A 26,512-nucleotide genomic window follows, 5' to 3' on the forward strand; every position below is an offset into this window, starting at 1 on the left:
AAACATTGCTTCCTGGTGGGAAATACAGAGAAGATTGGATGCAGAGCACAGTGTGAGGTTACAGAAATGCTTTAAATATTGTTTGGGGTGGTTACTTCATGTGTGCATAAAGTTCTCAGAAATACTAGAATTGAACTTCTAAAATCTGCATATTTACCATATATATTATACTCAAATAAAACATTACAAAAAAAAAAAAAAAAACCACTCAAAAAAAAAAACCCACGAATATAAACTCGATTGAACTAATTACACCTCCACAATGCTATTTTCAAATGAGGTCACCTTTGGAGGTTGCCAGGGAACCATTCATACTTGAGGGGATTCTGTTCAGCTCCATGAGCAGACTGGCTTGCAGTGACTGCTGCCTCCTGGCCATCATCCTCACTCAGCACTCTGAAGGATCTGTCCAAGCTCAGCCAGGGCCAGGCAGAGCTGACGAGCTCTAGAGGGGAGAAAGGTGCTTCGCCCAGCTCTGACACAGGCACAGGCTGAGCTTTGCTGCTGCCACCTCACTTATAATCTGTGTTCTCTCTCTCAGCATAGCAGGCATGACTGTGACCTTCAAAAGAGGCCTCCTTGCTGTGGTGAGGGGGTCTATCTCTCTGGGTGTGGGTTCTTGGACAGATTTTTATCTGTTGCTTTGTTGCCTTTCTTTAAACTGTGTTCATAAGAGACCACAACTCCCCATTTGTACACACATTGGTGCCACTCACTTTCACTATGAGGTAAAAAACATCTATTTGCATTTCCCTCCCCGCCTCCCAACTCCCACATCTTTTCAATTAAAAACCAAAGCTCTTTTCCAGCTCCAGTGCAGACCTTAGTGTTATGATTGATGTTTCTCTCCCTTCAAGGGCTTTCTTGGCTGTCTACGTCTCCTTTCTGCTAAGCATCCTTGACCTGTGGCAAAGGTTATAGCAGCAATGATATCTCTCCCAAGAAGAGTGGTCTGCGGGGGAGAATGCAGGGAGAGCAAGGAAGGGGTGCTACCGTGAAAAGCAAAGGGGGAAACACCAAAGATTGATAAGTACAGCCACAGTGCTCTTGGCCTCAAAGAAAAACTGCAGATGAGATTTGCCACAGAAAAGCCCTTGAGAAGCAGAGAAACGGTGCTTTCAAATATCTAAGAGCTCATCTTTAATGACCCAAAGTCCAAAGTCAGGTAGATAAGGAAAAGTACTGTTCTTCGGTTACGAGCCAGTCCAGTAGTCTATGATATATTGATAAAGGTAGGAAATTTTCAGACTAATACAATTAACAACTAACTTAAAATCTTTGAAAGTCATTTATTTAAAATTCCGTTCATTTTCCTAACCAGCACTTAGTATACTAGTATAACTCTATTTACTTTGCAGATCAGTGTTTAGGATATAAAACATTTTTCATCTTGGACAGCACACTAGAATTACCTGGGGTTCAGATTTAATTGATCAGCAGTTACTGGGATTAAATCAAACACCACTGAGACTGAAACCTCCCCAGGCGATGCCAATGGGCAGGTCCAGTTCAGGACAATTGGTGTAAAAGATCAGAACCTCCAAAGATCACTGTTACCCAGCATATTTAATGTTAGCAAAGTATATATTGTCATATTGCTCTATCACAATTTCTTGCATTGGGATTGAATTCCTCTTGTTTTTAAAATGACAGGCCTAGAGCTTGGAAAGATTTGGTTATATTAAATCTTCCATTTTTACAAATACCACTGCTCTGCTGGACCTCAGAGGAGACGGTGGTGACTTCCTGCCCCCTCCTAAGTGTGAGTTGCCTCCTAAGTTTCTCATTCCTGTAGTGTCTTTCCTGCTTTAGCCTATGAGTACCTGGAATTGCCTGTGAAGTGCAGAGGCAGATGCTAAGCTGAATGAGCCGCAGATATAGAGGGGAAGGCCTTGGCAAAATTGGAATAAAGAGGCAGGAAAGTCCAAGAACAAATGCCCATGTAGCTGCCTCCTAGGTATATCGGTATAGTGAGGAGAAAAGATGTATTAATTTGTTCACCACCCGTCTCCCATGCTGGAGTGGAAGTTTTGTGAGGATGTGGACAATGCTTATGTTTTTCACCTCCATCTCTAGCATTTAGCAAAATGATCGCTGTACGGTGCTTGTAGAATATTCTTTTTTTGTTTTTGGTTTTGGTTTTGGTTTTTCTCTGGTACCGGGAACCGAACTCACGACCTTGCGCTTGCCAGGCAGGCGTTTTGCCGCTGAGCTAAATCCCCAGCCCCGCTTGTAGAATATTCTTATTCTTAGACCCAGGTCTACTGGCACAGGCTCCTGACCAGCAGTCATTTTCAATGCCCACTATTTCCTCCGGCTTCTCGGAGCCCTAGAGGAGCACCGCGATCAATTCAGTAACATTAGAACCAAGGGCACAGACTCCCTGCCAAGCTTCAATCAGAGCAGTTTTCATTTTCTTTACATGTTGAACTTCCTAGTTTCATCCAAACAAAGAGTTTCTGTGGAAATAGAAAAGACTTAGAAAACAGTGTACAGGGCCACCACTATTCCTAAATTAAATCCAGAAGGCATGGCTCCTAGCCTAAATTCCATTACCAATTTGCTGTGGAATGATGTCAGTCACTTCTTCCTTCCTTCCTACCCAGGGAAGGTTGGATGAGAGTGTTGAGATCCTATCACACTTTCTTAACTCTCCAGAAAAAGCAAGATTAAGTGAAAAGATCACCTAATGAATGAAAATGGCTAGGTCACTTAAAATGCTCAATAACATTTAACTCCATTAATGGCGGTAAACTAGAGAAGTGTAATTATTACTGAGCTCAGCAAATACAGTTGTCCCTTAATATCCAAGGCAGATTGGTCCCTGGACATCCCCACCCCTGCTGATGGTCAAGTCTCATATAAAGGAGCGTAATGTTTGCATGTAGCTTAATACTTCCTCTGCTATTATTGAAATCATCTTTAGTTTACTTCTAATATCTGATACAATGTAAATGCCACGTAAGTAGCTGTTATGCTGTATTATTTATGGAATAAAGACAAGGGGAAAGTCTGTACAGGTTCAATCCAGATGCAATTTTTAAAAAATATTTTCAATCTGTGATTGACTGAATACATGGAACTTGCAGATACAGAGGGCACACTATAGGCACAGCTGGATGCCCTGGCTGGTGCCTGCCAATAGCATCTATAGTTAGGATGTCAGAAGCCAATATGAGCAAATCTTTTGGCCCTTGCCCCAGAGTAACCAGCACATGATAGAATGCAGAATGTTAGAAAACAGTCCATAAGGGCAAAGCCACTTACCAAGAGAGATGTAACACATGAATATATTGATTCTTAAAGAACTCATAACTGGAAACAATGCCACACTCATCTATGGCTTGACCATTCTTATACCAGGTGACCTCTGGCTTGGGCTGACCTGATAATAAAGAATTAAGAATATTCTTATTACTTTAAGTATTTTTAGGAAAAGGTATAAATTTATGAACAAGAACAGGCAACAAAGATCAAAGATGAGTACGATGGGTTTTGTCAGTTGAGGAATTAAAAAGCTTCTTCTCACAGATACAAATGTGTGAGTTAATAAACATAATTGGGCATGTTATGTGCCTAAGACAGTGCTGTGCTGGGGAGTAGGAACACAAAACGAAAAATGCCGCCTCATCTCAAGAAAAATTGTTCAGTAGGCAAAGATATGGATGGTATCTTTTTTTCATTGTCATCTAGAGCAAAGGATCATCCAAGAATTATCTTGGGGAATGTACTTCATTTCATTTCATGATTACTACTGACTAAAAGTCCCAGATTTAGTGAAGTTATTTGTTATATTGTAGGTTTTTAACCAATAGAGGTACAAATCATTTCTGGCTAGCAGAAAAAATAATCCTACAAGTTGTTTACTGCCCAATAGGATATTAAACAGTCTTGCACTTAACCTAACAATTTTATTCTAACATTGTGAAATAGCATATACATACCTAACTTCTCAGGCTTTCATACTTTGTGGTTCCCTCATTAATTAATGAGTTGAATAAAACATATGAAATGTTAATTTCATATTTCCATGGAAACAAATGTACTCAAAGTTGAGCATATGGTGTAGTACAAAAGAGAAAAAGGTGAATTGGAAGAACAGAAGTGCTATTTTCTACCTGAGAAGGAAGGAATTAGGGGTATAGATTTCCCCAAGGTTGTGCCTAGGTGTGTGATTGATGTCTGAGAGAAACCGACACACATTTTCTCCCTCAGAAGCAGATCATCCTTTCTAAACCCCCAAGAATTTCATCCACCCCTTGGGAATTTTTCTCTTTTATTAGGGGGTAAGAAAGTTTCCAATGTGTCCTTAAAGAGCTTTCTCACTAGCCTCCATGTCACTGAGAATTTATCCAAATATGCCATGTATACAGGGAGCAAAGCCCAGTATTTGGAAACAATACACCATACTTAACTCATCCAAGGAATATTTTTGTGTTTTTGTCTTATGTAGGCTACAGTGCCTGGCAAGCAACTCCAGAGACCACAAAGATAAGAACTCCCTATACTTCTGTGGTCTTCTGAGGAAGCTAAAAGAGGCCAGGGAGGTGACAAAGAAAAACCAGTGAGAGGCATGGTCTGGAATAGAGTTCCTCGCCCTGCTTCTCTGTGCCAGTGCCGTGAATGTGCTTTTGGGCATCTGTGGGTTCTTTCTTCTTGCCTCCTCCTCCAAGTTGCCTGAGGAGCTGTCCCTGGGGCTAGGAGCAGAAAGACTTCATGCAAGGACACTTCCCCCTCCAGCAGCTGCTTGCCCAACCCTTAGGGACAAGTAACTGAACCGCCCAAAATGAATTTCCCTGAAAACCCATTGAAGAGGTTACTGATCATTGTTCATTTCTGCCTGTATTTATCAGCCTTGTGCCCCTACTATTCAATGTTTATTAAATTCCTACTGAGGAAGCATGTAATTGCTCCTTTTATGTGTGCATGACTTTTTTGAAGAAAGTACAAATAAGGTGTGCAAAGGCTGATCCAGGGGAATTCATTCTGACCTCCTGGACTCCAGTTGTTCATTCTGACTGACTGATCAGGGCTGGTTGATTCCACACCCTCCCCCACACCCACCCCAGTTTCCCAATAGCTGACAGGTTTTTTCCCTTTGTGTAGTATAGATCTGAACCATTAGCTAGAAATGAGACTTACATAGGGAAGTGGTATCTTGTACCTTGTGGGTGGTTCTCTTTTCTCCCTACACTTGCTGGAAACCTCACCTGTTTCCCCTTGTTTTTTAGTATTTTAGGTTTTTTTTTTTTGTGGTCTTTCAGAATTGAACCCAGGGTCTTGCACATACTAGGCAAGCACTCTACCTCCATGCTACATCCTCAGCTTTCCCGCCCTTTATTTTTTGAGCTCCCTTGCAAGTTGCATATTGAGAGCCACCATCTGCACATTTCAGAATGATCTGGCTAATGTGTGCACGGACAGGCAGCCAAAGTTAGGGTTTTCTGAACACACAGGGGCTCGGTCTAAAGACCCAAATCAACTTGTGTCTCTCCATCAGTCTGAATGGCATCGATAAGCATAAAGAAAGCTATCTTTGGGCTGGTGAGGCTGAGCATGTGGTTGGGCACTCCAGTCTGCAGACTCAGGACGGGCTTTTATATGACTTCCACTAATGAAAGCAGCCATCACCAACACTGGCTCTTCTCTCTCAACCTAGGAAAAAAATTAGGGGGCAAGAGTTTTCTTTCTGTCCTCAGGAAACATCACTGGTGCCTTCACATTTTCAAGGCAGAGACATGATGTACAAAAGAAAGGAGAATCACCCATCCCAAACAAGATACTACTTGCCTATCCAATCACTGTGTTTTTATTTTCTTTGAATGATCAGTTCTTTTTGCCCTTGGGGGTACCTGATCCACACTCAATGATGTGTTCTCCAAGCCAGAGGAAATTCAAGTTCTTGGCTCTTCCTCCACTGGTTGACTTTTGTCCGAGTTTCAACCTTTTTACCATATATGTACCAGCATGCCTGAGGAAGGCAAGCAGCAGGAGACAAATTTAGCCAATCTGGGGTTATCAGTTAAAGAGTAAGAGAAGAACCAATTCATTTTCTTGAGTGAAGGTATTTATGCCATCCCTGTGTGTCATGAGCGGAGGAACAGCATATCTGAAAAATTAACTAGAGTAAGTGTTGTCTACCCGAGAACCACAACTGAAATGAGGAAAATCACTAAACAGCATCCAGGAAGTCACTCAAAAAAACAAAAATCATAGAAGATTTAATTGCTTAATTGATTACTCAGAAAAAACTTCCAATGTAATTTTCCTAAATGATATTTTCATAATGCCTCTCTGAGCCAAATAATCTGGCCAGCGGGAGGTGTTACAGGATGAGTAGCTAGTCTAGGGATGATTACCAGAAATCACGCAGCGAAGCACGACATCTGACTTCTCAGGAACCTTCTGGGAAAGCAACGTAGATAAAAAACACAGTGTGCAACTCTGGGGCCCTTCGGAGTCTCTCATCCTTTCATGTCACACGAATCTGCAAAATAAACATGTCCAGCATCACCATGACTTCTAGGATTCCTTTGACCTCCCTGAGAATTCCAGAACCATGTGGTGTGGCTCTGTCACCTGCACACAGGCCTGTGGACAGGCAGAAAGTCCTGGGGCAGCCTTCCTCAACCACTGCACTCCTGGCACAGTTCTGACGGCCATCTCTGCAGTGAAGAGCATTTAACAGCAGCCCTGGCCTTTTTCCCCAAGGCACAGTAGCTCTCCCCAACCCTCCAGGCATGGCAACATCAATGTCCCCTGAAGTAGAGTGGGGACCACACTGGCTAAGAGTCTCTAGCACTATAGTGCTACACCCAGCCCAGGGCAACCAGAGCCCGGACTGAGAGGAAAGAAGTGCGTGAGCCTGCAGCTCATGAGGCTCCTCTTTTTTCTCTGTCTCTCCTAAAAGTCTTTTCATATTGGATTCAAAAAGGTCTATATGTATGATTCATAGCTCCTAAAAGAGGAGTTGACTATATTCAAGTAAATTGCCAGATGGAAGATATTTAGAAATCGGGAAACTACTGCCCCAGCTGCCACAAGGGAGGGGAGGGCCAGGGCCTGCACTTTTGAGGAGATTGTATTCATTGATAGAAACAGACGTTTAGCACTTGATCACCAGATGTGTTACTCCATTTAATCAGTCTTAAACTACCTAGAGGACAGAGGTTTAGGGAGGTTTGTCAACTTGTTGAAGACCACACTGCTCCAGTGGCTGCCAAACTGAGACCACCTTCGGGGCTGTGCTGGCTGACACCTTTAGCACCTAAGGGCCACTGGACCTATGCAGGGTGTAACCTGCCCAGACCTGAGGCTGGCCTGAGAAGGCAGGTTGGTCTGAATTCAAAGGACCTTCCTGCCCGGCATCATTTAGCCAAGACTATCTTTTGTGGAGATCAAGTTGGGAAATCACATTTAGTCTCTTCAAACATCTACCTTCATAAGCAACCCTCACATACCGCAGAGATCAGAAAAAGGAACAAACCACACTGCAGTGTGCAGGTGGGCAGAAACAGGGAAGGAGCAGTTAGAAACTACACATGAAGAGTCTGGGCCAGCGGGGGTCTCTGCAACAGCAGTCTGAGCTAAGCTCCTGGTAGAAGCTCATCTAAACAGCACAATTATGCAGCAAAAGGAGGAACCCCTTTCCCTGTGGCATCAGTGACCGCTCCTTAACCATGTACAACCAATGGGTACTGAGCCTATTTCCTTATCTGTAAAACAGGATAATGACGATGTTTTAAGGATTAGAATTAATGTGCGTCAATCCCCTTGTAAGACTCTATTACATACTTGGTTGCCATACTAGTAATCGGGAGGCTTTAAGGAAAGATCTCACTTATTTCATCAATTTCCTCTCCTGCTGTAGCTTACCACAATTTTTTGAAGTGATGTATCAATTACAGGGTAAACGTGACTCCTGGAGTAAGTGTCATTTACAGGGCACGGCTCCTCCCACTTTCTCAGGACCACTGCTGTGGACCACCAATGAAGAAAGGGCACACTATGATATCAAGAGCTGGGCTGACAGTGAGGTCCCTGTGTGCCATCTGTGACTGTTCCCTAGATGACAGCTTCTGGACAGTGCTGCCCCACATCTGAAAATTCTGACACACACACACACCATTTCACTCACATAGTCATTTTAATCATACACATCTCAGCCATGGGGCACTGACTGTACTCTGGAAAGGAAAGGGACAGTTAGGTCAGGTTATGTTTCATACTTCATAGTTTCTGAAAAGGTGAGAATGCTTGAAGATAGATTTTTCATTCTGTACTAGAGATGGTGAATCAATGTGGAATTATTGGTATTACCACAAGGGATCATAGTGGGCTTCACAGATACCTCAAAAAATGACGTGTAACTAGAAAGATCACTGGATTTCTCCCTCCCTCCCTCTCTTCCCCCCCCCCTTTATTATTTTTTTTTTTTCTTTTTGAGATAAGAGTTTTGCTGTGCAGTTCAGGCTGGCCTTGAACTCACTTTGTAGCCCAGGCTGACCTTGAACTCGCAAGGATCCTCCTGCCTCAGCCTCCTGAGTGCTGGGATTACAGTCATGCACTACTTCGCCTGGCCTCTCTTCTTCTTTTAACTATGTGGCCCAAGGTAAGTTTCTTACTTTTAACATAATATATATGCCTCCAATTATAATTAATTATAGAGATCCTAAACGGATAGATCCTTGTTCTTAAAAATACATGTACTGTTTCCTCGGCAATATCTTTTCATCTCAGTATACTTTCCCAGGAAGGAAGGATTTAGCATTCTTTCAGGCATTTTTCTATGTATTACACATATAGTCATATATAATATATACATATATAAAATTTGTTTATATATGGCATTAAGCTGTATATATGTCCCTTGCAGCTGGTTTATTTTACTTTGTAAATTTTGCAATGTTAATCCAGTTTCTAAAGGGCTCTGTCCTTTTTCTCAAAGCTGGGCAACGTCAGGCTCCCATTACATGGCCAGAGCATGCTTCATCCACCTGCCCTTGTACTGATGACGCTGTACAGCTTATCGGGAGTTTTCCAGGCTTACACACACGTCTCAGTGAACATCCTGGCACATTCCTCCTTGGGCATGTAACTTGCTCTCTAAATTAGGTACCAAGAAAAAATTGTCAGAATATTATTCACATTCTACATTTTAATAGATATTCAATAGATATTCCAAAGTAGGCAAGGCCTTTAGCAAAATAACAGAAGCATGTGGTGATGGAGGGCATAGATCTGTGTGCCTGAGTTCAACTCCTAGCTCTGTCAGGTACTCACTTATTTCCCCTCCACCTCAGTTTCTTCATCTATGCAACTCAGACAATGGTAGTATCGACTTGATTTCCCTGTTATGAAAATTAAGTGAGCCCATCTAAAAAGCTCTTTTGAGTAGCATATTGGGCATTGTAGGAATACTAGCTGTTACCAGTGGCTTTGGCTTTAACATGAACAAAATTACAAAAAAAAAAAAAAAAAATGATGTCTTTCTCTTAAATTGATAGAGAGTAAGTAAAATGCTATAGGCAAATTCTTGGAATTTAAACACCAAAATAAGCCAAGCTTTTCTTTGGTTAATCTGCCCCACACAGATAGCCAGCGGCCTGGTTGCTGTCAGCAAGAAGCCTGCTGTCAGCAGAAGGGGTCAGGGAAGAGGTCACAGCCAACACGCAGAGCAGGAAACCCAGTCTTATAGAGCTGGCAGAAGAGCCAGCCCTCAGAGAAGCTTCTCACTGGGGACAGCAGGGATTAGTTCTGATTAGCCAGCCTATTTCAGTGGCAATTGTGTTCCTGCATTTGCCATCTGGGTTACTATAAATTTGGGTACCACACCCACAACCATTTAAAACTCAGTCCCTTGTTAGGGAAAGTACCCTCTCCAAAGATGGGTTCTGGACATTTGGTGTGGGGACAGACCTCTGAGGGAGAGACAAGTAAAATATTTTGATGCCCACGAATTGTCATGCCCAAGGCTAGGATACTTCATAGCCATGATTACATTTAATGATCACAGTATAAGTCCTGATTGTTCTTTCTTACTTCACAGGTGATGACCTGAAAGGTTCAGTATCTTTAGAGGATTGATATAAGAAGCCTAATTTCTCATGGCCTGCAAATGGCAGAGCTGAGATATGGGTCCAGGTTTACTGGAACCCAAACACTGTGTTCTTTCTTGGGTATGATCTTAGAGTTGTAAGTGAGAAATAGATGCAAGAAAATAATGTACATGGAAAAATACTCAACATCATTATTCATTAAAGAAATGCAAATTAAAACTACAATGAGATACCACTATAGACCCACTAGGGTGGCTACAATAGACAACCAAAAACCAGTGAGAATGTGGAAAGGAATAAGCACACCCATACATTGCTGATAAGGATATAAAAATAACACAGATGCTTTGCAAAACAATTTGGAAGTTTCTTAAGAAGTTAAATATAGATTTGCCAAACGACCCAACAATTCTACTCTTACATCAAGAGGAAAAAAAGTATATCCATGAAAAGATTTGTACATAAACATTCTTTGTAGGATTATTCAGAATAGCAAAAAATTAGAAAGAACCTCACTTTCCAACTAGTGAACAGATAGACAAAATAGGGTATAGCCATGCAATTGAGCAATAAAAAAGAACAAAAGATATATGCATCGTATGTGCATGAGGGATCTTTTGCAGGGGACAAAAATGTTCTAAAATGATGGTGATGGTTGTGCATTTTGGTAAATTTATTTTAAAAATCATTGCAGTGGCCCGGTGTGGTGGCACATGCTTGTATTCCCAGCACTCAGGAGGCTGAGGCAGGAGGATCTTTGTGAGTTCAAGACCAATCTGCGCTACAAAGTGAGTGCAAGGCCAGCGTGAATTGCATAGTGAGACCTTGTCTCAAAAAGACAAAGAAAAATCATTGCAGTGAAAGCTTATAAAGAATGAATGCATGTATGTATTGCATGTGTGGACAATATGCCTCAACAAAGTTAATTTTTAAAATATAGACAAAGAGGCAAACACTTACTAAGCACCTACTATATTTGCTGCAGTGTTGCTTGTGATAACAAAAGATTGGAAGCAATCATTAGTTAAAAAACAGGTTCCCTAAACCAGTTCCTATCTAAACAATGGAATCTTTTTTTGCAGCAACAATGGGCACTAAAAAGAAATAGAGCACTCGTGGGTTGGGGGGAGTTAAGAGAGAAAGGAGAAAGGGATTAAAAACTAGCATGATATATTATATGAAGCAGGGCACAGTGGCACATGGTTGTAATACCAGGGCTCTGAGAGGCTGAAGCAAGAGGAAGACAGGCTCCAGCCCAGCTTGGGCACCTTAGTGAGACCCTGTCTTGGAATAAAAACATGTTAAAAAGGGCTAGAAATGTAACTCAGCACAAAGGCTTTGGATCCAATCCCTAGCACACACATAAGAAAGATATGGTGTTGCACCGGATGTTGTGGCGCACGCCTGTAATCCTAGCACTCGGGAGGCTGAGGCAGGAGGATTGTTCTGAGTTCCAGACCAGCTTGGGCTACAAAGTGAGTTCAAGGCCAGCCTGAACTGCACAGCAAGACCCTGTCTCAAAAAAAGACAAAAAGAAAGAAAGAAAGAAAGAAAGAAAGAAAGAAAGAAAGAAAGAAAGAAAGAAAGAAAGAAAGAAAGAAAGATCTGGTGTTATATGCATGCACCAGTTCCCCAAAATGAACATCATGATTTGGTACTGCAAACATACACTAAGAAAATTTTGTAGAGGAATAAGGCAGTTATGTATGGTCAGATATGGAATAATCTCCAAGATACATTATTAAGTGAAATAAAGTATAGAAATGTAGAGTATCCTAGCACTCGTATGAAAAACAAAATGAATATCCTTGTATGCTTGTTTATACATAGGTAGATGCTACTTCCTCTGGATTTGTTTTAAACTTTTCTTTTCAATTTTAAGTGAAATAGAGAATTTGCCCACTGATTCTCCTCTCTGCTATTTATACCTGTACTAATATCCAGTGCTTTAAGGGAGGAAAAAACAAAACAAAGCAAAGCAAAACAAAACAAAACAAAGCACACTGTGCAAGAACTTAATACCTTCCCTGATTTCACAATTGGAAAGTATACTTGAAACAGACAAGTTAAGTGATTTCCTAAGGTCACCAGCTTGTTAATGGCAGCACGCTGATTTCTTGATTCTAATTTTCAGTGTTTTGTGTTTGAAAAGTACATTTACCTGCTCGTCTTATCCTTATTATCTCTCAAGGTGAATCCAGGAAAAAAGGAGAAGGTATAATGCTATAAATGCACAGAGCATGGATAGGTTATAATGAGGCCAGTTTTCATGAGTTAATGGGTTAATAGCACTTGATTTGCAGCTGAATGTCACGGGCTGACTGTTGTGTACAAACTAGGGATGTGTCAACCAGACTATCAGGAAGAACACTGGGTTCTAAAGAAATATTCCCTGTGGCTCCTCCTTTTGTCCTCCACATACACCCAGGTTCCCTGTGTCATCTTGATTGCTGTCCCTGGAACAAACACTTCAAAATGGGACCACAGAGTGAAACACTGCAGAATTTCACGCATCAGACTGTGGACGGGAGAGCCTGGAAATCATGTTCTCTTGTCTTACTCCCTGGACTGCACAGAAGAACAAGACAGGCTCTGAGTGTAATGAGCCTGAAATTATTACACTGAACTAACCATCTCCCTTGTGCTGACTTGAAGCACATTAGCTGTGTGGGGACGGTCACCTGTTCACTTTATCTGCCGTCATCCTTGAACCCAGCCATTTAGCTCATTGTAGGAGAATACTTTTTTTTTTGGAGAAAATTTTCTTTTTTTCCTTTTTTCTTTTTATCTTACGAAAAAATGTATTTTCACAACCAAATAATAAGAGAGTAACAAGTTACTACACTGTATATTGTTATCTTCAAAGTAGTCACTCAGAATAAGACATAAACCAAAAAGAGTCTTACAAAAACGAAGCAAACAGATAATAATGCAAGCTTTCTTTGCAACAAACTAAGATAAACTTTAGTGTAAATGAAAAAAATTAGCTTATATATTGAAATATTTTTAAAACAACAGAATATGCAATTTGGGGAAGTATATGAACATCTCCCTACTTCTTATTTATCTCTTCTATTTTTCTCTGTATTTATACATACATAGTTTCTCATATAAGAGAAAGCATGCTATATTTGAGCTGTATGTCTGACTTATCTCACTTGCTTAACATTATGATCTCAAGTTGTGTCTGCTTACCTATGAATGCCTCAAGTTTATATTTCTTTATGGCAGCACAGTACTCCATTGTGTGAGAATACATTTCATATAATGTCAACATTTTCCTTATTTTAAAGGTTTTTAAAAATCATTTCACTTTGCCTGGGCTCATCTTAAATTTTTTGTTGTTGTTGTTGTTTTTCTTCTGGTAACAGGAATCGAACTCATGACCTTGCACTTGCCAGGCAGGCGCTGTGCCAATGAGCTAAATCCCCAGCCCCTCTCATCTTAAATTTTTAAAGCATGAATGCTGCCAGTGGCTAACTTGATGACTAAGAGAAGTGATGATATGTTAGAGACCCTTCTCCAAAATACTTAAAACCCCATTTCATGTGTCCTAACTGTTCCACAAATCTCCCTGTGACTTAGCCATCTCATGACTTAGGTTGCCCAGACTTCACCCTTCCTACTTTGTGGGCTCTGATTGGTTGAAGATCATTAGGGCAGTGCTTACTGATTGGCTCATTAACCAACATTAAAGCCAATCAGTGCAAACTTTAGGTCTTTTCCTCTGTCCTCAACAGGAAAGAGAAAGAATGAGGACGACAAGGTAGTTCTCTTGAGAGAGTGGTCTTCAGAGAGTGAGTTACTGACTTGAGGTTGAAACCAAACCAGAAACAAGTTGAGCCTTCAGAAACAAAGAAACAGAGGGGTGTTTTGACCAACTCCTGGACTTTTCTAATTGTGTGAACAATAAATTCTATGTTCTGCAAGCCAGTTTGAACTGATTTTGCTGTTATTTCTAGAAGATACAATGAAATGTCCACCCTTCTCCTCCTCCCCCCATGGTTCCTGAACTTCGAGCCATTGGTTCTCCATACTAGACCTTAATGCTGGAACCAAGTTACAGACAGAAGTAACAATTTAATACTATTGGGTTAATCAAAGGATATTTCCCCAAGAGAGTGCTAAGGGAAACTGAGCAAAGCCTAGCCCAACAAAACTAGTGCACAGTTACCGTACTTGTTCTGTCTCTGTGCCTTTCACGTTTCCATCTGTCTGTTCAGATCGCACCAGTTTTCAAACACCTAAGCTCAAATGCTTGCTTCTTTTGAAGGCTTCCCTGATATTCTCAGCTGAAAAAAAAAATATCCCCTCCAATGAGAGGGCATTACCTCAGTTTATGGTCCCCACTCCAAGCATCTCCTACACATGGTTAAAACATTTGCCTGCACCAGGCCTGCTTGGTTTGCCTTTTGTATTCTCTACAGCGCTAACATATAGTGTCTGACATCTAAGGAATAAGGCAAGATCAGTGACAGAAAAGAACAATACTAAAAGGTTTTCTTCAGGAACTTCAGGCCAAAGACACAACTAAAGTGGTAGTTCTCCTACTGTGGCCCGTGCGTCACACCATGAGCATCTCCTGGGAACATGAACAAAATGCAAATCCTTTGGATCCTTTGGGCCTTCAGAAACAGAAATTCAGGGTACAGCTGAGCAATTGGTATTTTAATAAGCTCCCTAAATTTTGGTGCACTTTGAAAGTTTGACAATAGCTGGAGTCAGACACAGTCTAAAGCTAGGGATTGAGGAACAAATGGCCCTGGCTACCTAAGAGCTAGTTGACTATCCAGTGAAGACATAGGTGAGCTGTGCTGTCTCACATGTGTGAGTAACAGCCACGGAGGTTATGGCAATCGTGGTGAAGGGGTGTGCAGGGGATACAGACTCAAGCTATAGAACAGAGTTTCTCTCTAGCCTGGTGTCTCACTGTTTGACCCAATGTTCATCCGTTATGTTCACTGAGGCCATGCCAGGTGTATGTGCATCAGCAGAAATTCTAACAAAGGCGCTAAATACTTTTAAATATTTTTTTTCTCATGTAAGTCAGGTTTTCTATTCCTTCATGTTTACCCACCCTATGAAGACACTATCACTTTCTCCCAAGTCTCTCTATATACCTGCATTTCCATTTTTCCTTTTTGGCAAAATTAAGCCCAGAATTATAGAGTTCCATGTGAACCTGTCAGTTACTCAAGCAAAGCATTTATCAAGATACTCTGATATTCCTGGGGAAAAGCCATAGGGGTATCCCTGTAAAAACAAGAAAAAAAAAACTTGCTACTGTTCTTCAGCACTATCCCAAGAGCCTTGTTTATGATTCTTGTCTACCCGCTCCTGTACTTAACTTGCCCTTACCACAGAAGAAGGAAGCATGCTGTACACAGTGAATTTTTAATCACAGACCTTGCAATTCTAGCTCACAGTGTGGTCCCTAGACCGTAAACCACACTGTTCCCGAGACGGCCTGTCCAGGTACTGTCTGCCTCTTGGGAGAATCTCCCCTCTATTCCCATTGCCATCACCTCCACAGTGCCCATGTATAATCAATGCATGGCTCATCTATAATTTTAAAGCAAGGCTGGGCTTAGTTTTAATAGTTTCCATAATAATCATAGGTATCATCGCTTCTCGGCCTTTTGGCTAAGATCAAGTGTAATCATAGGTATCATTTTATATACGTAGATTCACTCTACCTCCCATTCTTATAGATTCCCACTCATGTAAATATGATATTGATAGATATTAAAGAGTAATCTGAGATGAGGTTGATAAATCTCTACCTCAGCTTTCAAATAATAAGAATACAGCCAATTATTTTCAGTAAAAATTTTTTTCTAATTTATCATAAGTACATTCAAAAATATAATCCTTTTTTACAATTTTGCTTCCAATTATGTTGTTCCTAAATACATTTTCCTCAAAGAATCTAATTTTCTGTTATTTGTTTGATTATTGTACCAATCTCAATAAAATGTAGTTTCTATTACTTTATATAGTTAATATGAAGATCTTATCCTGACATCTAGGCCAAAAAAAGCCAAAGAAAAGCATGTAACGAGCAAAGATGAAGAACTAATTTCTGTTGAGAAACTTTATCTCCTCATCTAATCCCCCATCAGTCCTGTTAAAATGGATGTGAACATCTTCATTTTATAGGTGAGAAAATTGGGCTTCAGATGCTTGGTAACACTGTGCTGAAGTCAGGGCAGTTGGTTCCAAATCTGACGCTAAAGCCTGAGCTTTCTTCCCAAGGACCGGGACCCTACTTCCCTCAGCTCCTTTCAGATCTGGATACTCACAACTGCTTCTTCCTACTTAAGCTGACATCTACATATACCCGAAGTATTCATGGGGACCGCTAAAAAACTAATGCAACAGGAAGAAAGGAAAGTCTACCTAAAAATATCCCCAAATTGTGGTCAAAGATTTTGTAAAAACTTCAAAAGGGCAATGCAATTTGGAAGCTAAAATGCATTTAGTTTCTTTCAAATCTTAATTTTCATGATCTGAACATGGCCATCAGCTCCTTTTAACAGAGGATGTCTCAAACTGATTTGGAAGACAGCTCACAATATCCTCAGTTTCAGTTTAGAAAAAGCAAACCAGTTCATCCCATTTCCCCTTAGCCGGCATGCTGTGGTCTATAAAACGGACCTCAGGCCTTCAGAGCAGTAAGACTGACTCACCATTCCTAGTTAATTGATCTTTAAAAATGCAGGCTACCTCTGCACAAGGAAAAGATTGTGGAAAGGAAGTAATTCAAGCAAAAGCAGCGCCAAATGCTGTGTTGCTTTCATCTATTTTTAAATGATGGTCAGATGTCTGTAACTGACACCTGAATCAGTGGTTCTACATTTTAGGTGTGTTTATTAAAATGTAATGGGACAGTGATGCCCTTTTATTGACAGATTCTTTTTTTTTTTGTGGATGATTTTTGCCTTAAATTTTTATGGTTTTTCTCCGGTACCGGGAACCGAACTCACGACCTTGCACTTGCCAGGCAGGCACTTTTGCCACTGAGCTAAATCCCCAGCCCCCTTGCCTTAAATTTTTAAAACCCTGTTAACTGGATGAATGTTTGTGTGAGCCTTTTTGAAATGCCTGATAGCTTTTCAGCAGTGTGCGTTGTTTGCTCTCAGACAAGACGCTGCTGTGTTCGCTCACAGAGGGAAGATTTTTCAATCATTTAGATAATTCAAGGGAAGGGGAATAAGCTTGGACTAAAATACTCAGATTATTTCAGGCAGGAGTGTCTGTGGCTGGAGTTACATGGATAACGGCCTCAATTTTTCATGTTACTTTGCAAAGCCTTTACATATCACTCCTTTGAGTCATCCTTTACATTTGTTTTTTCTAGTTGTTAAGACAGACATGATGTGAATGAAGCTATTTTAATTATTGTCAAGCCAAAATAAGCAAACATTAAAAAGTAATCATAATTTTCAGAAAGTGTCAGAGTGAACTTGAACTACAAGACCATGAGAATTTGGTCACATTAAAACACTATGTGCCTAATATGTCATGCAGCTTCTGCTTGTTTCATCTTGCTGTGTTCCAGAAGGAGGCAGTCAGCTTTGTTCTTTGTTGTAGAAAATGTGAACTATTATATATGTAAAACACAGCCACATCTTATGTAAAAACTAAAGCCACCGTACTTACTTTTCAGTACTCTTTGTCCAAGAGATGTTATTGGAGAGCTGGCTCGGTGGTGGGCTCCCCACGCTGTGTGTCAGGCATTGATTGGGTGTCCTTGATCCCGGGACAGGGATTCAAATACAGAGTCTTTTCCACAGATGGATCAATGCACAGTTGGCTCTCTTTCCAGAAAAGTTCATATCTTCCTAACAGGGAAACCTCCAGGCCCAGGCGAGTTCTGGAAGAAGAGCATTTTCCCCCTGCCCTTGAATGAACTAGGTCATTGCTGAAGCTGGAGAATATTTTTTAGCATCACTGTGATGAAACTTGAGGGCTGTTTCTGCAGTAGGTGAGACACTTGTTGACGCCGCCAGGGAGGCCCTGGCAAAGGGGCCTGGTGAAATGCAGTCCCAGTGAGCTGATGAAACCGAGGCGAGCTGTCACTGACCGCTGCTGAGCAGCCAGGAAGCTCCTTGTTTGCAAAGCCCATGCAGGAGTCTGGGTCTAACTGCTCGCCCCTTCCGAAAGTCCAAAGGCAGAGTAACACGACGTTTTGTATTAAAAAGATCAGGCATCTAAAGTACACGTAGGAAACCTTTGGGGAGGGTGGAGAGGAGGTGAAAATGAGAGTCATGTGCTGTTCGTTTAAAGAAATGACACTAAAGTTGGCCTCTGAAGTTCTCTGTGCAAAAGCCACAGAAGCAAAGCAATACCCTCCTCCCCCCTCTCTTTCTCTTTCCCCTCCCTCTCTCCTGTGTACACTCATGCACATATACACACATACGCACCCTCTTCCTATTTTGACTACAGTAGTAAGAAATAATAGAATGGACAAAGATCAGATGAATTCCATAGAAGAAATATCACCAACCTTATTTCTTCAAATTGTCCAGAACCTTTCCTTTTAGCAGAGTAGATTTATCGTGGTTGATTGAATTTTATCCAAATTCAAGAAAGAATGTAGCAAATCCAGAGGTAATGATTGCCTCACTGCAAAAGTATTTTAAAATGCATGGCACCTGGAAATTGGCAGCTTAGAAAAACAGCTCTTGTGAGGCAGAGACAGCTAAAATTAGCAGCTCCAAGTGGGTGACTTTAAAAGGGACATAACTATAAATTTTCACCCGGTGGTGAGCACTTTAATCCTCAAAAGCAAAGTGGTTTTTGCATAGCACAGTATATGCATCGCCATACACTGACGGAATGAAATTTTTCACAAGACAAAAAAAAATCATCTAAAATGATTAAATATCAAGAAGTATACTGTATAGGTGCTGTGTTCTGTTTCTCAGTTTTATCTTCATATGAGGAGAAAGATACTGAAAGCTGAGAGGCTCTAATATGATGCCTTTTTCTTTGAGAACAACTCTAAGAAATGCAGCAGGGAACAGGATTTGATCAAGACTTTGCAACTGTGGTTATTAGGTGATTTCATGTGAAACTGGGGTAAGCTTTTTCCAGGCACAGGAAGACAACCTGAAGATGGGAGTGAAGCGGGGAGGAGGTGTGATGACAGAAGAATAAATACATGCTGTCACACACAAAAGGCAGAGATGAACAAATGTCCCAAAGTGATAGATAAATGCGATAAGGTTATATAAAGAGTTGCCCTGAAGTTCTTAGAAGAAAGAGTTCAAATACACTATGGAACTTAATCTCATCGCAGACTAGGAGAAAGGCCAATTACTTCAATTCCTAATATTAATTTCCCAATAAAATAAATGTAAGGAGCAGAGGAATGTAAGATAGCCATATATAAATTTAAATATATGTATTATAAACATATATGTATATGTTCAATTACCCTATAGCCATAGAAGTTTTGTTTTAATTTTAGATTTTTAGGGGCAAGGATATCAGAAAAAATAACAGCTTGGATTTAATTAAACTCAAGTAGGTGAGGACACTTGCTCTGAATATTCTGTGGTTTTCCAAAGAAGAAAGGGAAAGAGTAAGATGTTAAGTACCCTTACTGAATCAAAAAATACATATCAAAGAAATCAAAATATTTAGCATTATTCTGAGTGAAAATAGCATGGAGTATAAGAAAATATGTTTAAGTAATCTATTTTTCTGAAGCTATAGGAGAAAGAAAAAATCTTTTGTAGGGACATTCTCGTCAGAAATAGAGTTGGAAATATATTTTCATAACAGAGGTTTTTAAATTCCTCCTCTAAAGGCCTTTGGGGCTTTCCAAAATTCCAAGTGTTGTTTTCACGGCTTCACAAATAAATGGGTGGTCACTGGCCACCCTATACTTATCAGGGATGGCGATCTAGTCAGTTCCTAGCTCTTCTGAAAACTTAAAGAAAATTTATTAAGTTCTTACACCGCTCTTTGTTCCCATAACTTAGGTTAGAATTGGTACGTGAGGGATTTATCTGCTCGTTTTAGTCTTCCTGGCACGGAAGGTGGCTGAATGCTGGTGTAGAATGGCACAAGTGATGTCATAGCCTTCCTGGCTGAGCACATTCCTGGCTGAGGCTTAGTACCAATCACATGTCAAGTCAGAGGTTCTGCCAGGGTCCTCCAGCCAAGTTGGAATTCTGCAGGTCACTCCTATAGCAGAGACCTGTCAGCCTGGGGAGATTTGAGTGCTTCCATTTTATTTTTAAAGAACACATCAAAAAAGCATTGCAGTGGGTATGGTGGCACATGCCCGCAATCCCAACACTTGGGAGGCTGGGGTAGAGGATTGCTATGAGTTTAAGGCTCTTTACTTGGCTACATTGTGAGTTTGCCTGGGCTACATCACGAGTTCAAGGCTAGCCTGAACTAAATAGCAAACCCTGTTTCCAAAAAAATGCACTGACACTCTCAGAACAAAAGCAAAATTTCAGTTTTCAGAAATTAGTATGTTGAGTTCTAGGACCCATTTCACAAATGCTAAGTAAAACAAACTAGTTGGAATAGTGTATGAAAATGTAAATTTTGGAAATTATCTGAGTGTGTTATTATATGAGACATAATTGAAAAATGCAAGAACTGTTTATATTTTCTAAAAGTTATTACAGTAAAAGACACCTTGCCGTTAATCCCCGCTCGAAATACTACCCTTTGCTTCACACGTACTCATCCCATCACTCTTATCACTTTCTGAAGCAGTTCTGGATCTCGTGAGTGTCTTTAGCTATGCTGTCATGGCTGCCTAGATGTCCTCAATCAATTCAAAATGTTTACCTTTTAAAGTAATTTTGACCTTGGGGAAGAGCCAGAAGTTGCACCATGCCAGATCTGGTGCATTGGGTGGATGAGGACACACTGTCATGTTTTTACAAGCCTGCCTTTCTGTCTAAATAGAAATCAGCAGCAGCATTCACCAAATTACTTATCACACTGTGCAAAGACGCTCATGAAAGAGGACATCTAGAACTTAAAACATTCACTGTATATTTACATTACACCTCATATGTACTAAATACTTCATAACAGTTTACTTTTTAAGGCTTTTCTTCTATTTACAAAAGCAATACATGCCCACTGCTAAAGTTTTATTGTTTTCATTTTTAAAATTTCTAATCCTTCATCAAGAGATAGCCACCATTAGCATTTTTATTTTTATTTTTTTAATTTATTTTAAAAATAAAAGAATGAAAACATATTAACAAACAGACATCCATTTACAAAATAGCATCAGAACAATCCAAGCAATACTGAATTACAAAGTGATAGGAAATTAACAGTGGTTGTTGTATTACATATTGATATTTTCAAAGTGGTTTCTCGGGAAAACAAATAAAGACATGCAAGATTGCATTAGCATTTTTATATATTTCCTTCTACTCTTTTTATTCTGTCTTCATGCATGTTTGTACAGATACATATACATACAATTTGGGTTTATATTATGCAGTTTTCTTCTCTGTTCTTTTTCTTTTTAATTTACCATGAGCAAGTCCCTATGAATTTTTTAGGAAAATGTACACATTATTCTGTCATAAGAATTTATTATATTATATTTAACCAGTTTCAGATTCATAATATGAAAAAGTTCTGAAGATCTATCTACTTTTAGATATTTAGATTGCTTATATATTTTTCTTTTATAAATGGTAATGGTAATATATAGACTTTTCTTTTGTCTTTTTGAGATGGGGTCTCACTATACAGTTCAGGTTGGCCTTGAGCTCACTTGTATCCCAGGCTGATCTGGAACTCACAAGGATCCTCCTGCCTCAGCCTCCCAAGTGCTGGGATTAAAGGTGTGCGCCACCACACCCGGCTTGAATAAAATAAATTAAAGAGTATGATCTCAAGGTGCATCCATTTACCTAGAAATTTCTCAAGTTCATCCTTCTTTATGGTAGAGTAGTACTCCATCATATTAAAAGAAAAAAACAAAAAACCCACATCTTTATCAATTCATCTGTTGATAGGCATTTGGGCTGTTTCCAGGATGTAGCTATTACAAACCAAAAGGGTAAATAAGGACCAAAATGTATAGCAGATATTGTGAAATAGGAAGAAAATATTCAAATGGGAAGGGGAACTAGGGAGGAGGGAGGGGAAAAGGAAGGGAGGAAAAAAGAAAAAAAAATGGAAATAAAGCTTTTGTAAGGAGGGGAAGAGGAGTTGCAGGGAAGGGAGAGGAATGAGAAAAAAAGAAAAAGCAAGATATATCACATACATGATCACTGACCTTGTGGGGTCCAAGGGGTCCTGGTAATCCAGAATGCTGAATCCTAAGCCTTTATGATCTTTCACCAGCTCAACAACCTTGACTCCTGGAGACCACAGGGCTAGTTCTCCATCACTGTCCTCTTCAGTACTGGCACTGACACTCTGCTCAACCTGCAGCTCGCGAGCGGAGATGTCAGCAGTCCTGGGCTCATGGACAGAGGCCTCATCATCAAACAGCCTCGGACAGCACACCAGGGTGAAGCGGGGTGGTGCTTCTTTCAGGAAGGAGATTCTTCCTGCCGAGACTTTCCATACAGCTGCACTCCATTCACCTCGAGGAGCTCATCTTCTGGTTGCCGGAGGTTCAGGGTATCCACAGGGCCCCCAGGAGCAACTGAAGAGATGTAGTGGTGCCCATCAAAGGAGTCCACTTCCATGCCCAACCTCAGTGTGTGGATTGGCAGCAGCTCTGAGTACTTCTGTAGCTTGGCATCATCTGTAATCTGCGGGTCCAGGATGGCGACCCAGCAGGTTATGGAGAGTCTGAGGCTTGCTCTGGTCTCCCTGAGGCACAGAGGCCATCCTGTTCACAGCTGTCCCTCGCCTGCCTGATTTCTTCTTCGCCATCCAAGCTCATTTCCACGTCCACTGCTCTGGCCAGGAAGAGGGCTGGTGTTTTGGGTGGTCCCACATTGGATCCTCTCTCCTCAGGCCTCTCGGAGGAGGGCCCTGGCGCCGGTGTCTGCTTGCACAACAGCATGAGGTGCACCACAGGGCCCGTGGCCCACAGCACCTGCACGCCATCCTGGCTGGCCAGGCCCTGGATGTCCACTCTGTCGAAGGCCATAATCTGGTCATACACACTGATCTGGCCGCTGTGCTATGCAGCACTGCAAGGCATGATGCTCTTCACATAGATGCCCTCAGGCTCCCCTGCATGAGATGTTCCAACATAGCCAACAATTCTAATTCCAAGGCTCTGTCCATCTTTTTTAATTAGTTCAACGTTGTAAGTTTCAAACAGTGCAGAACAGTCCATGGCAGGGCTCCTGCTAGCCAGGGCAGGCGGGGTAGTGGATAGGGAGACGGGTGAGGTGGTAGGTGTGGGGAGTGTCACCGTTATCCCACCCACCGGGTCTCGGGCTACCAGCATTCTGACCACACTCCCGCAGGTCCTCAGCACCTGGGCGACCTGCTCATTACTCATGCCCTGCATGTTGGTGCCTGGACTCCTCCCCATTTGCTTTGAACATTGGCCTCCGGTCTCTTCAGCTTTCCAGCTTTCCAACGCAGTCTCTTTGGCCTTCTGACACAGACTCACACTAGTGATCCTACAGTAAGCTTCCAAGTCTTCAAACACCTACTGCTACTGGATCCTCCAACTTTTCAGTGCACAGACAGCCATTGTGAATTCTTCTTTCTCCAACTCCACAGATGTCCGTTATGATGCTTCCACTCCTGACCCTGTAAGCCTACCTAATAAATCCTTTTGTATAATTATACATATATTTCATACTGATTCTCTTCCTCTAGAGAACCCTAACTAATATAGATGGTGCTTCTCTTTTTTGCAACTAAGAGATTAACATAGGACTTTGGTTTAACAACTCTGAAGTTTGTCTCCCTTTAAAAATAAAGCTAAATGAGAGTTAAAACCTATAACTGCGACTGAATAAGAAAACTAGAAAATCCTCTTCCCAAAAAGCCACTATAAAATGATCACTTTAGACAGCCATTTCAGTGCTGTGGAAGTCAGCCAAAGGTACAGAATAACTTGAGAAGCATTTTGTGGTTGAAAAGCTTCTCAATTATGAGTAACAGTAGTGAATCTCTGTGGTGGTCTTGCATGGAGCTGCCACTGTTCCCCTACTTTACTGATATCACAGAGGTTCTACCAGCACAGGATCTGAGCACAAGCATTTTCACTGCCATAGCTGGAGAAGACTCACTGGATCTGGAGCAGTAGACAATGCCTGTGCCCAGCAGTGTTACTGATACATGTGCTCTTGGCAGCAGAAGAGCAGAGGGCCACCAGCCTATTGATGGGAAGCAAGCATCTAACCGGCTAAGGCTATGTACATGTGCAATGGAGACCAGGGAGACCCAGCTATTTACATATTCTCAGCATGCACAGAGAGCCCAGCAGAAGGTAAATATCAAGGCAGATTTGAAAACTACTGAAACTTGAATGCACTCCCATAACCACACACTAATCTATTGGCACAAGATGGAAGCTTTAAGGACTCAAGGTATTGGCACAGTCTCTGCTCAATCATTAGCTGACCACTGAATTGTCCAGACATTTGAGTCACAGTGGTAGAGTGCCGGCCAAGCACGTGCAAGGACCTAGGTTTCATCCTCAGCACTGCACCCCCCACAAAAGTAGGAACTGAGCCAGACACAGTGGTGTGCACCTATAATCCCAAAATGCTCACAGGGGCTGAGGCAGGAGGATTGCTTGAGTCCAGAAGCTTGAAATCAGCCTGGGCAACACAGTGAGACATCATCTCAAAAAAAAGAAATTAAATTAAATTTAAAAAATAAGTATCAAGCAGAAATATCCCAGCCCATACACTTTGGGAAGGGCAATTTCAAATATGTGAAACAGTTCTCCAGTCTACAGCCATACCACCCTGAATGCACCTAATCTGGCCTGAAACATTTCTCCAGGTAGACTATAAACTAGCAAACAAATAAACCAAACAATAACAACTACCCTCAGTGGGACAGAGTAATTCAGAGTTACTAAAATATATGATGTAAAATGGCAAGTTTTCAGCAAAACAATTATGAGATATGCAGAGAAACAAGAAAAGATACTCTTCCAAAGGAAAAAAGCAGTCAATAGAAACTGTTACTCGGCTACTACAGCATAGGGACACTGCAAGAAAACAAAACTAAAGATCAATGTCTTTCAGAAACATTCATGCAAAGCTCCTTAACATAATAGTACCAGATTTAATCCAGAAACATGTAAGAAGGATTGTACACCACAGCTGAGTGGGACCGATCCTAACAATGTAAAGGTTGTTTAATATCTGAAAATCCATGAACGTAATACACTGTTAACAGAATAAAGGACAAAGCCATACTATCAGCTCAACAGAGGCAGAAAAAGTATGACAAAACCCAACAGCCATTCATGATTGAAAACTCAACAGCTGAGTATGGTGGCTCATACCTGTAATCCCAGCTACTCAGGCACCTGAGGCAAGAGGACTGTGCATTTGAGGCTAGCCTGGACAACATTACAAGACCCTGTTGAAAGAAAGAAAGAGCGGGGAGGGGAGAAATGAAAGAATAGAAAAACCACAAAAAAGTCTCCAAAAAATAAGAATTAAAGGGAATATTCTCAATGTGACTGATAAGTGATATCTACCCAAACAAACAACAAGGAAAACAAAACACAGCTAATATTCTATTTAATTGTGAAAGACAAAATAATTTTTCTTAGGATGAGGAACAAAGCAAGGGTGGCCACTCCTGCTACATCTACTTGACATTGATAGGCATCTTCTCAGTACAATGAGGAAAAAACATTGAGGAGTTTGCATTGGAAAGCAAGAATTAAAACCATCTTCATTCAAAGATATTTGTAGTAAATTCCAAGGAATGGACAAACTTCTAGAACTAATAAACAAAGTTAACAAAGTCATATTTTGATATAAATCAATCTAGTAAAATCAATTGCATTTCTGTATCCTAACAATTACCCAAAAAGAAAATTAAGAGAACACCTCCATTCCAATAAAGTCTACAAGAATAAAATATTTAGGAATAAGCTCAACAAAAGAAGACTTGTACATTGAAAATTATAAAACATCAAAAAGTGAAGTTAAAAATTAAATAAGTAGGGAAACATTCCATGTTCATATATTGGAATATTGTCAAATTGATCTACATATTCAATGAAGTCTCCATTAAAACCCAGCCAGATTTTTATTAGCTATTGTTGTCAATCCTAAAATTTATATGGAAATTCAATGGAATTAGAATAATCAAAACAACTTTGTACTTTTTTATTTTTTGGCACCAGGAATCAAACTTAGGACCTTGTGCTTGCCAGGCAGGCACTTGTGCACTGAGCTATATCCCCAGCCACAACTTTAAAAAAGAACAGCAAAGTAGGAAAACTACCTTATTTTAAAACTTAGTACAAAGCCAAAATAACTAAAATAATGTGATATTGGCACACT

General features: G+C 40.7%; 1 protein-coding gene and 1 pseudogene across 3 annotated transcripts in view; both read right to left on the minus strand.

Moving 5' to 3' along the window:
• Positions 1 to 18,693, minus strand: part of Alpk2 (alpha-kinase 2) — a 122,752-nt gene extending 104,059 nt beyond the window's left edge. The window contains exons 1-4 of one of the 3 annotated variants that reach the window (XM_005372989.2): positions 18,568 to 18,692; positions 17,721 to 18,291; positions 6,360 to 6,487; positions 3,268 to 3,385 (exon numbers count right to left, since the gene is read on the minus strand). In XM_005372989.2, the coding sequence (XP_005373046.1) occupies positions 3,268 to 3,385; positions 6,360 to 6,468 (227 nt within the window). In that variant the 5' untranslated portion in view covers positions 6,469 to 6,487; positions 17,721 to 18,291; positions 18,568 to 18,692. Of the gene's footprint in view, positions 1 to 3,267; positions 3,386 to 6,359; positions 6,488 to 17,720; positions 18,292 to 18,567 lie in introns of those variants that run through there. The other 2 variants (XM_013511022.1, XM_013511023.1) reach the window with 2 other exon arrangements.
• Positions 18,694 to 22,295: 3,602 nt separating this feature from the next.
• LOC102010007 lies at positions 22,296 to 23,966 on the minus strand (annotated as a pseudogene).
• Positions 23,967 to 26,512: the final 2,546 nt, after the last annotated feature.

This window comes from Chinchilla lanigera, unplaced genomic scaffold (assembly GCF_000276665.1).
Source record: "Chinchilla lanigera isolate Chin_1 unplaced genomic scaffold, ChiLan1.0 scaffold00001, whole genome shotgun sequence".
NCBI lineage: Eukaryota > Metazoa > Chordata > Mammalia > Rodentia > Chinchillidae > Chinchilla > Chinchilla lanigera.